This window comes from Artibeus jamaicensis, unplaced genomic scaffold, assembly GCF_021234435.1.
Source record: "Artibeus jamaicensis isolate MK-2021 breed Jamaican fruit bat unplaced genomic scaffold, CSHL_Jam_final contig_490, whole genome shotgun sequence".
Taxonomy (NCBI): domain Eukaryota; kingdom Metazoa; phylum Chordata; class Mammalia; order Chiroptera; family Phyllostomidae; genus Artibeus; species Artibeus jamaicensis.
The window spans coordinates 22,776,771-22,789,707 of NW_026521861.1; the positions used below are offsets into that span (position 1 = coordinate 22,776,771).

At 61.0% G+C, this 12,937-nt stretch overlaps 2 protein-coding genes across 5 annotated transcripts; one reads left to right on the top strand and one right to left on the bottom strand.

Moving 5' to 3' along the window:
- The first annotated feature begins 21 nt into the window (after positions 1–21).
- On the top strand, positions 22–6,258 carry ZNF511 (zinc finger protein 511). 4 transcript variants are annotated; one of them, XR_005084420.2, is made up of 7 exons: positions 22–177; positions 345–418; positions 669–870; positions 1,022–1,146; positions 2,289–2,438; positions 3,162–4,887; positions 5,148–6,258. XR_005084420.2 is itself a non-coding variant. In XM_037159117.2 (6 exons), the coding sequence occupies exons 1-6, from the start codon at positions 22–24 to the stop codon at positions 3,238–3,240; spliced, it is 786 nt and encodes a 261-aa protein (XP_037015012.2). In that variant the 3' UTR covers positions 3,241–6,258. The 4 variants fall into 4 exon arrangements, 1 of the variants encoding a protein (XP_037015012.2); XR_005084419.2 differs by having other exon boundaries at positions 3,162–3,974; positions 4,630–6,258; XR_005084421.2 differs by having other exon boundaries at positions 3,162–3,974.
- A 2,809-nt stretch (positions 6,259–9,067) lies between these two features.
- VENTX (VENT homeobox) lies at positions 9,068–10,918 on the bottom strand. Its single transcript, XM_037159196.2, has 2 exons — positions 10,705–10,918; positions 9,068–10,075 (listed from the first exon to the last, which is right to left on the bottom strand). Exons 1-2 carry the CDS (start codon positions 10,916–10,918, stop codon positions 9,663–9,665), a joined length of 627 nt encoding a protein of 208 aa, XP_037015091.2. The 3' UTR covers positions 9,068–9,662.
- Positions 10,919–12,937: the final 2,019 nt, after the last annotated feature.

Sequence of the window (12,937 nt, forward strand, 5' to 3'; positions counted from 1 at the left end):
AGGGAGGCCTTTTGGCGCGGGATGATGCAGCTGCCGCCCGCGCTGCACGCCCGGCTAGTGGCCGGCCCTGGGGCGGCGGAGCCGCTGCCCGTGGAGCGGGACCCTGCCGCCGGGGCCGCACCCTTCCGCTTCGCGGCCCGCTTGGTGCGATTCCCGCAGGAGCACGAGTTCTTCGAGGTACGAGAAACGAGGGACAGGGTAGTCGTTGGGAGTGGGCCTTAAAGCCGTGGGGCGGGGAATGGGCGGGGTCTACGTTGTCCGGCGGGGCGGGACTAAGGCGGGAGTGGGCCGGATACCGGGTGGGTGGAATCTCTAGTTTTGTGCCCACGGCATGTGTCCTGCAGGACGGGGACGTACAGCGGCACCTCTACCTCCAGGACGTGCTCACACAAGTGTCCGAGTCGCCGGAGAGGCCCAGGTGAGCTGCTTTGCGCTCCGCGCCACCCCTCTTTGCTCCCCACCTCGCCCCCTTCCCGGGTCCCTAGCCCCTCCCTGGTCATGCGCCCTCCGCCTGGCCCACCGTCCAAGCCCCGCTTTGTTGACCTCGCCTTCACCTGGGTGGCCTGTAAAAATTTCACTGCAAAAAAATATCCGAAGTTTTACAGGCTACTTAAAGGGAAGTTGTCGACAACCTAATATTCATAGTGAGCAGCGGTTTCCTTTGCCAGGGTGCCCGAGTTCACCTGTCAGGTGGCCGGCTGCTGCCAGGTCTTCGACACCCTGGAGGACTATGAGCACCACTACCACACTCTGCACAGAAACACGTGCTCCTTTTGCAAGCGGACTTTCCCCTCGGGGCACCTGCTGGACATCCACATCCTGGAGTGGCACGACTCCTTGTTTCAGATCTTGTCCGAGAGACAGCACATGGTGGGTGACACAGCATCTGGGGGGGCCTTGGACTGGAGCTGTCTGCCTGAGAAGCAGAGCTCCCTGCTCCGGGGTCCAGGCAAGAGCAGGGGGTACCTCCCGACCCTTGGTCCCAACCCTATGGGTAGGGGGAACACCATTTCTATTTCAGTATCAGTGCTTGGTAGAAGGCTGCACAGAGAAGTTCAAGACCAGCAAAGAGAGGAAAGATCACCTGGTGAGACGTCACCTGTACCCTGCGGACTTCCGGTTTGATAAACCAAAGGAAAGCAGAGGGTACGTGCAGTGATGCGCATGCTGACGCTGCAGGATGTGGCCACCCCTGAAGTCAGGGAAGCCTTTGGGGTTATAGGCACCGGGTCCCTTACTGTCGTATTTGGCTGCGGTTAACAGAAACCCTGACAAGTTGGAGCTCTTGTCCACAGGTGGTAAGCAGGTAAGGGCCTGTCCTGTGTGCAGCTACCCTGCTGGAGGGAGGGCTGAAGGGGACAGTCTGGTTCCCCAGCTCTGCAGGGAGTCACTGGGTTGCCATCTCGGTGCCTCCCTTGGGGCGTTTAGGATGTCGCTGTCTTTGTCTGCACTCACGTTTCGTGAGGTTGTAACTGACCTGTGCCCAGCACATCGGCTCCGCTTGCACATCACCTGCTCTGTGAGCCTCTGGGACTTTGTCCCGGCCCCATGAGCTCCACGTGGGGCCCTCTGGCTTTTCATTTGTCCTGTCGATATTTTGATGAGCTTGACCACAGCCCTTTACCACACTCGACTGTTTGGGGTGCACTGTGGGGAGATGCCCCTGCGAGTGGCTCTGAGGTTTGCGTTGTGTTTCTTGGCCTCTTTTTAAACCGATTCTCTCAGGTAGATCTTCATAACCATCTAAAAACCATATTGAAAGTCGTATTTTCAGATATACTTGTTTTCCCCAAACAGGATTTTGCTGTTTAAAATAATTGCAAGGACTCGCTGCATTGTGGGAGGTTTTTATAAGGCCTTGAGTAGGAGGGAATTCCCTTTTTACGGAGAGGTCATTTTAGGACAAAAACCCTATGCTGGGTCCAGACGCCAGTATTAGGGAGGAGACTCTCAACACTGTATAGTTAGTTTGAGTAAATTCCTCACTGGTGTGAAAAGATTTCTGTCACTGTCCCTTGGCATTTATCACAGGGCACCATGAAAACACCCTTCTGAAGGCAGTGGTTGTACCTAAATTCATAAAGTGTCGTGTTTATAGCGTCCACACACACATTTGACCTTGCAGGAATCCTTCGCCTTGTCCTGGTAGCCTGACAGTTACGTGACACCAAAATAGTGGCGAAGCGCCTCAGCAGGAGAGATGGTCTCTTCCTGACGAGTGCACTTCTGGGGTGGATGGGGCTGTGCCCCCCACTGTGGAGCCCCGCTCAACTCTCTGCCTCCCGCAGCCCGGCCACGCCCACAGCCTCCCTGCAAGTGTCAGCAGGAGCCCCGGGGGACAACAGGAAGCAGTCGGAAGGGGACGCCATGGAAGTCTGCTCTGAACACACACTGCCCCCCGCAGAGCCCACGGGTGAGAGGCGGGCCTACAGCCGCAGGTCAGTAGCTGACAGCTCTGAGGTTCTGAACGTGGAGAATTGTGGGTTTGACCCTGGGAGAAGCAGATGCTGCTCTGGCGTGGGCTTCAGCGGGAGTTGGAAGCCTGGCCGTTAGCACTTCCGGAGGATAGCTCAGTGTCTCTTGCTCACTCTGCTTCCAAAAGCCCTGCAGTGCAGGACTGCGGAGCACTGCTCCTTCTGGACGGAGAGGCGCTTGGTTGCGATCGCTGAAGGTGCAGTTGAATGAGTCTGTGTCTAGTATTAATTGTGCTTTTATTGGGTTAAACTTGAGTTCAAATCTAATCTTGAGGAAAACGTTGGGCAAATGAAAAACTCTCAAATGAATCCAAAGTGACAGAAAGAAGGACCCATGTTCCTCAGCTGCCTTCATGCAGCTGCTCCTGCTTTGGCCACAGAGTGAGTCCAGATGCCAGTGGGCAGGCAGGGTTTCAGCACGGGGCGGGTGACGGGAAGTCACCCAGGGAGCTGGGCGGGAGCCAGTGCCCACAGGAAGCAGGTCAGAGGCTGGCCAGAGGCAGAGGGAGCTGCCCCGGAGCCTGGAGCAGGATCTGCGAGGAGAGCGAGCCGCCATCAGGATTGCTCCCTGAGCGAGAGAGAGCACGAGCATTCTGGAACGAGAACACACACACGGCTGCTCTTAGGGACTGGGCTGTTGGTGGGCAGAGGGTGCGGCTCCAGCCTGAAGACTTTTTTCCGTTTCAGAATACCTTCTACCATCTGTTTTGGCCACGGCGCAGCACGTGGGTTTAAAAGCACCAAGAAAAGAAACAAGCACCAGTGATGACCAAGGCCAAGGAGGCACTCGCGGGGGTGGGACTGGCACCCTCGGTGGACACGGTGTCAGCAGTGAGCTTTGTCTCTCGCCTACTTGTGTAGCTGCCCGAGCACCAGACCTTTGCCACCTCAGAGTCTCAGTCCCTGAGCGAGTGGCCGGGTGGCAGCAGCAGCCAGCGGCAGCAGTGAGAGACTGCGGTTCCTGGGGTGGCCCTGACCTGCGCTCCAGCCCACCTCCCTCTGTGGGGGCCACCCCACCGATGCCCTTTCAAAGCAAATGGTGTACTCGAGCGGTCTCCAGTCGTCACTTCCATGCTACGGAACTAGACTGAGAAAGAGAGGTGATCATACGGGAGCACTTTGTGTTCAGCGTTGAGTCATCACGAAGACTTACGATGAAGTCTCGGCACCTCTGGCCGGCGGAGTGGGTGCAACGCCCTCTGTCCGACAGGTCCCGCCTGGGTTGGCCTGCCCTGCAGTGTGAGTGGACCCTGCTCTGAGGCAGGCTGCCTGTGCTGGAGGAGGAGCACCAGCCGGGTGGCCCCCCCGAGGAGGGGCAGTGCCAGGTGGAAGGTGGGGGCCGGCGCCAGGACTACAGTGCCTGGCTGGCATCTTCCTGGCAGGAGCGGAGCAGAGCTCGGAGGCTGCAGTCCCCTCACCGACGGTCAGCGGGCAGCCAAGGAGGCAGCTGCACAGAGGCCAGGCCCGTGTGTGGACTCCAGTGCGTGGACACAAACAATGGTCAGCACTGTTTCAATCACATAAGGGTGTTGCCCTCGGCCCGGCAGGGCAGGGGCTCCGGCGGGCCTCCCCCAGATGCCTCGTCCGTAGCGGGCATGTGCCTGGGGTGCTTCCATGCTGGCTCTGTGCCCCCACTTGGGCTGGGCCAACAGCAGAGGGTTCCCCCTCCCCGCTCCCCTCCACTTGCTCTTGTCCTGGCTCTGGGTTTGGCCACAGGCAGCTGCCCAGCTCTGACAGCCACCGCTGAAGCCCTGAGAGACCTGGGGGGTGTCTCGGACGTCACATAGCAATGCCACACCTCGCAAACCCCTCCCAGGCTGCCGGGTGCTGGGGGAAAGGGTGGAGCCTTAAGTGCAGGTGCTAGTGTGTTGGAGAGAAGCCACAAACACTTCTCCTGATGGAGGGGGGCCGGCCTTGGTGAGGGTCACACCAGGGCTGCCAGGGTCCCGTCCTAGAGAAGGGGGTAACGTGCGGGAGCCCCGCTCGCCCACCCACCCCCCTCGCAGACCCTGCCTCTCCAGCACAGCCGTCTGCGGCGCATACTCTGAGCACTTGGGCCGCCACGGAGGCCTGTGTGTCACAGTCGGGGGGCTGTCGGTCCTGGGTGCCCACCGCAGCGGCACCCTGCCTAGAAGGCGACTTGTTTTTGTCTCAGTGTTTCTTCTGGAACATGGAACATAAAACTCTGCGAGGGTGTGGCCGATGAGTGGAAGAGCCGCCAGTGTGATGGGTTCTGCTTGTGGTAGGAAGCGTGGCAGCCACACTTGGTTTTACGTGAAACACGCAGCATTTCAGCATCTGGGTGACCCGGCCTGTGGGGGCGGCTGCACCTCCCCAACTGCCGCGAAGTCGCATCAGGAGCCGGGCGCAGCGTCGGTCAGCACCAGCACACGGGGTGCGGCTCCGGCAGCAGGTCCGTCTGCCTCACAGACCCACGCCAGCCCCGCAGTCCGGCTCCCCACGGGCAGACGCTCTGCCCCCTCCTGCCTCCTTCCTTTTCTCCCTTTTGTGCCTTGTTTCAGGTGAAATGAGCTTTTCTCGTTGTTTTTTGGGGAGCTAGACACTCTCGTAATTATTTCAGTAGTTTTCCCAGAAGTGTTAGCATTACATCAAAACGTTACTTCCCTGGTTCAGGTCTAAGGTTAATCACCGTCTCTGCCCTTCCCCCAACAGGACAAGGACTGCGGACTCTCGAACGCCGCCCTCCCCTGCCCTTCCCCGACCAGAGTCGTCCCTGCCCTCTGGCCTGTCCGATCCCACGGGGCATCGGGGCTGTGGGTCCAGCGGTCTGTCTGTTTAAACCCCCACGGTGTGTGGGAGCTCTTACCTCTGCCAAACATCTGTGGTTAGAACTTCCTTTGGCGACAGTCAGTGCTAACAAAGTTCTCGATTGCATCTGCCTGAAAAAGCTTTTATGATCCTGTTCCTGAAAGATGCTGTTGCCAGGCACACAGGGCCTGGCGGTTTTCCCGCCGCACGTTGGACACGCCCCATGGCACAGCGCAGCGCTCACGGTCACTGCCGAGAACTCAGGTGTCAGCCTGGCCGTTCTTTAGAAGAGTTTGCCTTCATCCTTGGCGCTCCAGGCAGGTGTGTGAGGTGGAGACGCCTGTCTGTGCAGCTGCTCTTCGCTGGGTTTTTCTTCGAATGTTGCCTCTACCCCGTCTGTCCCTTCTCTTTCTCATCTTCCAACTAAGTGTGTGTTACAGTTGTCACTCTGTCCTCCATGTGTCTCGATGGCTCTGGTGTCTTCTAGTCCTCTGCTTTGCCACGCGTGAGATGCATTCCTCCGGCCCCCTTCTCAGCTCCCTGACTTCCTTGCTGGCTGATTTGGGCGTGTCCTTAATGCTCTGGCGAGAAGTTGTGCAGCTGTGTCTTGTTTCGGCTCCACTTAACCCCACAGAATCGCTTCAACGGGCCCCCAGCGCCCAGCGCCTGGCCCCGCCTGGGGCTGGGGCTGCGGCTCTCCACCCAGACAGGAAAACCGGGCTCACTGGGGGCAGGGTGAGAAATTTCAAAATATAGCCTGGGGGGAAAATCACCTCTTGGGCGTTTAAGAGAATAATGTAGCTGTTTGCTGTGGTTTTTAAAAACACATGCTTCAGGCCCTGGCCAGGTAGCTCAGGTGGTCAGAGCGTGTCCTGATACGCCCAGGTTGCAGATTTGAGCTTGGTCAGGGCACCTGCAAGAATCAACCTCTGAATGCATAAGTGGAACAACAGATCAATGTCTCACTCCCCCTTCATGTCTTTCTCTAAAATCAATAAATACATTTTCTAAAAAACCCCCACGTAGTTCATGTATGCTGGCTCAGTTTCCTTCTACTGCTGACTGTCGGCTTAATCTGCCATGTGGCCATTCTCCTTAATGGCCTCATGAGTCAGGACACAGCACCCTGCCCAGTGTCAGCAATGGCAGCGACTGTATAGTTAGGTAAGTGACAGCTTCAGAAATTGAAAGCACCGAATTGCAGGCGTCTGCAGTGTCGTGAGTCTTGGCACCAGGAAGGCACCGTGTGGCCAGCTACCCAGAAACACTTCCTGGGGGCACTGGCGGCTTTGGGACCAGGGCAGGGGAGGGGACACGAGGGCAGGAGAGGACCAGGGACGCAGGAGTGGGGTTCGTGGCAGACAACGTGATGCCTGGTAGAGCTCTCGTCAGGAAATACTTCACGTGCACCAAAGGTTTGCAAAGTCGTGTGTCCTGGCCGGCAGAGCAGGGCCCGCAGCCCCACCACCTAGCCCTGGATGCTCCCCACGCCGCATCTCCAGAAGTTCCATGAGGAATTATCTGCCTTCCAGATGGCTGCTGCTTTGTGCTCAAGAGCTTCCGTCGGATCTGGGGAGTCTGGTCCTCCAGAAACCCAGAAATGGCTGACCCAACGCACCTCCTAGTGGCCAGTGGCACAGGGCCTGTGGCTGAGTCTGGGGTGGCCCAGGAGCAGCACCCAGACCCAGTGGGCGAGGCTGTTGCGGAGTGCCCACGCCTGGTGCAGGTGGCTGGCAGGGCCTCTGAGAGCCAGTGATGCCCAGAAGGGACCCAGGGGCCTGACCGGGTTTGCCCCCGGGAGCCACAGTGAATGCACCCTGCCTCCTTGCCCAGGGCGATGCTGAGGTAGGGCTGGCATGAGACGGGTCCCCCAGACCCGTGAGACCTGTTTGTTGGGCTCCTTTAGTGAGCCCAAAGAGACACCCTGCTTGGCAGGCAGGTTGCTGTCGGGCCCTCCACGGTGCCGCCCTTCCCACTCCGGCTCCACCCAGGGCTGCCCACGCTGCATGCTCCCCAAAACTCCGGTCACTCCAGTCACTCCTGGTCCCCAGACCAGCTGGACCCCACCCCCCAAAGGTGTGGCCAGCCCTGAACTTCTCTCCTGTCCCCCTCTTCCAGGTGGTCTCCCAAGGGCAGGACTGGTGTCCCCAAGTCCACCAGCAGCAGACCGCAGGATGGGGATGGGAGACCAGGACCCAAGTTCGTGGTTTCTGTCCTCCAACAAGGGGCGGCAGAGGCCCTAGGCTGCTGCTGTGCAGGGTTGGGTGGGCAAGTGGCCCCAGGGCCCATGGATGCCACAGGGCCATGGAAACCTCCCGGGCTGGCTGACAGAGGCACCGGGCAGGCTCACAGCCCAGAAGCTGGCCCGAGAGGGTCAGGGGTCCCATCCTCCAGGAGAGCAGGCCGCAGCCTAAGTTCCAGTGGAGCTGTCCCTTTGGGACAGCAGGGGAGTCCCGGTCTCTGCAAGTGTGCTTCAGCCCCGCCCAGCAAGGGCGCAGCCTGGGCCACCACGTGTGTGGGCCCCCACAAGCCTCAGGCATCCTCAGCAGTGACTGATTCAGGGGAGGGGACCTGGGCAAGGCAGGTCCCCATGTGGGTGTGTTGGTCAGAAACAACAGATTCTTCTAATCCCCACCCCCCACCCCCAGCCCTGGCTGCCCAGCCTGCGTGCTGGGAATGCAGGGACCAGCCAGCACCCAGGTGACATGGGTGGGGGGGGGGGCACAAGGTGGCCCTGTGCGCAGATCTCTGCTCCTGGGGAGACCACTGCCCTGTGGAGAGCGGGGAGGGCCAGGAGCCCTTTTCCTCCTGGCTGGTGTCATCGTCACCTTTGCCTGGGGTTTTCCTGTGTCACAGGACTGTTCTCACACCGTTGGCAGAGTGAGCACTGTCGTGCTGGCTGGAACCCAGTCGTGCCCCTGCTGCTGGGCCTCTCTCGAGAACCTCAGATGTGAGAAGAGCATCAGGGTGCTGAGCAGCCTCAAAAGGCAGCAGCCGTGCCCGGCGAGGCGCACGGGCGCTCGGGCCAGGTCCAGATCGCGGTTCTCGGCCCCTCAGCCCCTGGGGGCTCCCTTTGTGTGGCCCCACTGCCTCCTCCCATGTGCTCACTCGGCAGGCCTGTTTCTTGCAGAGCAGAGTGGAGTGGGGCTCTGAGTTAAACCACAGAGCTCGGCTGCGCGACACAGGCCTGGGGAAGGCGCAGCAGGGGTCCTGCCCCCTCATCACCAGCCCTCAGTTCCAGCAGCTTGCACTGGAAGAACTGGGGGCGTTTCATTTAAAATCCGTTGTGAGTTTTCATTTTTCCAGGGAACACGGGGAGAATGATGGCTGCTAACATGCAACTCAGTGCAACGTGGTTGCGACTCCTGGGACTGTTCCTCGGCTGTTTCCTGTTGGCCGCACCTCCCCCCGCGCTGAGCAGAGCTCTCTGGGGCGGCCAGACCGCAGGTGTCTGAAGCCTGTTGGGGAGAGGCATGCGGCGCGGAGGTGGGGTGTGGGAGGGGAGGACTGGGCTGAATGGCCGTGTGGACTTCCCCGACTAGCCCAGTCCCGACTCCAGGCTGAGAGCTGGGGCAGCCGGGGCAACGCCATTTGCAGGGACCCCGAACCCTGGCAATGCCGCCTCCTGCAGCCGCGCTGTCGACTCTTCCTTGTCCCCAGCCTGCCCCGGCCCCGGCTCCGCAGGGCGTCTCTCCCGGCAGGGTACCCCGAGGAGCAGTGCCCACCGGAGGCCACCTGGCCTCTCCGCGTGGGCGCCCGCGTCTTCACACTCGCACAATCGCTCCACACACCTCACGGACAGCATCTTGCCTCGGGCTGCCGGATATGCTTTAGTAAAAACATAAATACAGAGAAAAATCCCTAACACACATCTGAGCGTTTGCACCCCTCCGTAAACTGGCACCCAGTTAGTGCCAGGAACCCAGTCCCTCCGTTTCCGCAGTCCTGGCCCCACACTGCTTTTGTTTCTTGGTTGTGGAGTCAGGCTCTTGCCCGGAGACAGTCTGGCGAGTCCCGAGTGCCGGTGGTGCCACAAAGCAAACTTCAGAGCACTTTTCTGGCACAAAACAGGAGCTCCACCGCCCATTCCGAGGACGCTGTGTGAAGCTATTCACTGTCTTTGAGGACGGTCTGTCTAGTACCAGCATGATCTCTAAGAAGTTTTTAAATATCTGTAAGATACCCACGAATAGGCTTGACGCAGCGATTATAACATTATATCAACAACAACAAAACTGAAAAAGAAAAAAAAAAAAGGCCCACGGAACGCTGGGTGTTTACCGCGGCATCAGTTTCAGCGCGACGACCCACCTGGGTGGCTGGGGCGCAGCTCCGCGGCGGGCCCATCTGCGGGCCCCGCGCGATCCCTCCGCGGCGGACCCCCAGGCTACCACGAGGCAAAGCCACTGTCCAGGCCCCCTAGGAGAGGTAATACACGCCGTAGGCGGTGACGGGCGCCGCGAGGAGTCCCGGCACGTGCGGCAGGTTTCCTGTGGCAACGCCATAAGCGCCCGAGGAGCCCTGCAAGTGGACGCCCAGGGGGAAGGGCAGGGCGAACGCGGGCAGCAGCGGCTTGGCCACCAGCTTCAGCTTCTCCAGCTCGGCCTCCTGCAACCTCTTGGCCTTGGCCCGGCGGTTCTGAAACCAGATCTTCACCTGCGTCTCGGTGAGGCTCAGGCTGCTGGAGAACTCGGCGCGCTCGGCTATGGACAGGTACTGCTTCTGGCGGAACTTGCGCTCCAGAGCGAGCAGTTGCGCGCTGGTGAACGGTGTCCGCGGCTTGCGGTTGTTCTTGTGTTTTCGGAGGGTGCACGGCAGAGGGCTGGGGGCGCCTGGAGGGACAGAGAAGCACAGATTGGGCGCTCAGACGCCGGCAGTCAGCTCTCCTTTCCGACACTCCTGGATCCCTTTTGGCTCCGCGATCTCAGAAAAGAGACCCCAACAGCCACGGGGGTAAGAGAAGTAAGGCACCGGGGAGACGGTGCAGGTAGGGGCGGGCTGCTGTGGACTAGCTCTCTGCACCCCAAATCACCCCAGGAAGAAGGGAAGCTCTGCCCACTTGGAGAAGCCAGCGGTTTGGGCTGGAGGCCGCCGCAATAGTTGAGCACAGAGGCGTGGATTCGGCGAAGTGGAAGCTCGCTGTCGCGGGGACAGAAGGTGGGGGGGTTGGGGGAAGCGTGCGGTGCGAGACATGGGCGCCAAGAAGCCGCGGGGCCTTGGGGAACCGACCCCGCTCCCGGGTAGGGCGGAAGCCTGGTTGCGTGGGACGCGGGAGCGGTTGCAGGGCTGGCCCGAGCCGGAGGCCTCGGGTGGGTGGCTTCTCTCTTCGTACTCAGGCCGGACTGTCAGTGGCTGGTTACTGTGCGAAGTGAGGAAGGACAGCGCCCCTCCCGCCTTGGTCCTCCCAACTTGGGCCAGGTGGGCCCTCTCGAGGCCCGGGACCGTCAGACAGGGCACTTACGTGGGGAGGACGAGCGGGCGGCAGGCGGGAACCAGGCCCGGGACTCCGCGGTGCCCCGTGGCCTCTCCTCCCAGGGCTCCGCGAGCTCCGGACCCAGCCGGCGCTGCGCCTCCAGGAGGGAGTCGACACTGAATGGCAGCGCGCCGGGCCCCGCGCGGTCCCCGCCAAACGTCCTGAGCCCGGAGGGGTTCATGACGAGCGACGCCGGGGCCATGCGTGAGCCGGCGGGCTCCAGGCTGCAGGGGACTTGGAGGGGACCCGGCCCTCCGTGCCCTATAAAAAGGCGGCGTCCCTTTCATGAGCCGCTGTCCAATCGCCGTGGCCGCTGTCTCGTGGGCCCAGATGTCCATTGGTTTTGCTGACCCGCGGATCGCAGAGGGAGGGGCGGGCCGTGACTGGTCCTCCGCGTCCTTCGCCGGCCGCAGCCCTCCGCGCCGTGGTGCTTCTCTCAGCACTCGCCGCCTTCTCCTGGAGGGCGCCGCGCCCGGCCCATCCCGGAGGCCGCTAGGACACCCGGAGCACGTGGGGATGTCCCCAGCATCCCCACAGGAGGAGCCGACGCGGGCGCGGCCTGGCGGGGTCACGGTCAGAGCCCCCCACCTGGACAGTGCGCGAACCCTGCGCAGCCAGGAGCTCGGCGCCTTCCGCCGCGTCTTTCCTCCTGCCGCGCCCCAGCCCCGAGGTGGACCCCACCGCACGCGCTTTGGCCCAGGCGCGCTCTCGGGACTCCGGGGGCCCAACCGAGGGCCCTGCTCCCAGACTAAAACCTGGGCTGCCGTGGCCTGGAAGTGGGGTCTCAGTGCTCGTGGCCTTGGGTGTCTTTTCAGGGACCAGAGGGTCCTCCGGGCAGGGGCTGCCCTCCCGCTGGCTGGGTTTCCTGGGCCCGGGTTTTCGGGCGGCGGCCGGGGCCGCGGGGAAGGCGACAGGGCCCGACCTCCTACACGCCCCCGATGTCGAGTTTGGGGCACAGGGGGCGCCTCGGCCGGCTCACGGCCCGGAGCGGGGACTCTGTCGCTGGGTGTCGGGCTCGGCGCCAGGCTCCTCCGCTCCGCTCGGCTCGGAGTGTCTCGGCGGGACCCTGGACCTGGGAAAACCCTGTCGCGGGGCTGCTCCCGGAGGCGCCTGCGAACCGCGGCAGAGGCGGGATCTCCACCCCGAGCTCGGAGAAGGAGCCGAGGCCCGACCAAGACCAGTGCTTCCTCCAATTCTTTTTCCAAAGAAAAATAAAACCTGCACCAGACTTTGCTTTAAAACCGTCCCGGGCGCTGCAGACGAGGCGGCGCTCCGCAGCCTCTCCCGGACTTTCAGACTAAATCACGAGATTGGTTTGTGGGTTACACTGCTTGTCTGGTTAATATCCCAGCACACAGAAACAGCAACCTAACCCGATTTATTATATTTATTTTTGAAAAAGCAAAGTTGCTGTAATGAAATCCAGCTTGGGGACAGTTTAACCGTCCAGCTCAGCCAGAAAAATTCAATTAGAAAGTTTTCTCTCCATGCAAATTTAGCAGCAAGGCGGAGAGGGGCCCTCAGACCCGCTCCAGGCCAGGCCTGGTGCCCGCGGCGGCAGCAGCCCTTTCTGAATCCCAAGATGGATTGCCCCTTTCTAATGTAATAAAGATGTTCTGAGTTGATTGAAGATAATTGCATCATTAAAGCATTTTCTTTGAAGGTCTCTCTCCTGGCAGTTTATCTTCAGCAGGGCCACTCACCGGAGTGTTTGAAGAAGAGTTTTAATAAGGAGGACGACCAGCTGCCCCGGCCTGCCGCGCATCAGAGCATCCGCGTGGGACTCGGGGAGGCGGTGCGTGGGCGGAGGAGCTGTGGCCTGGCTGGAGGGGGGGGGGGTTGAGGCTGGGCTGGGTGTCTCCTTCTGTCAGTCTTGTCCTTCCCTGCGGGGGTCTGAATTCATGCCCGCCTCGCCCCCTGCAGAGAGCAAGGCTGGGCCAGGGCTGACCAGGCCCCTACCTGGCTGGGCACCAGCATGGGGGCGGAGGAAGGAGGGAGGACGCAGGTGGGGCGGAGCCCCCCCTCCCCCGCATTGGCCCGAACACAGACCCACCCTCAACACCGCCTCCAGCACAGCAGAACCTTATTTCCGAAGGGACACTGGCCGAAAGAAGCCCTGAGATGGGGGGGGGGGATCGTGGGGGAGAAGGACCCACTTCTGTCACTAGTGTTTTCTGGCTCAGAAACCCGTGTCCCTTTTGTGAAGGGAACCTAGACCCGT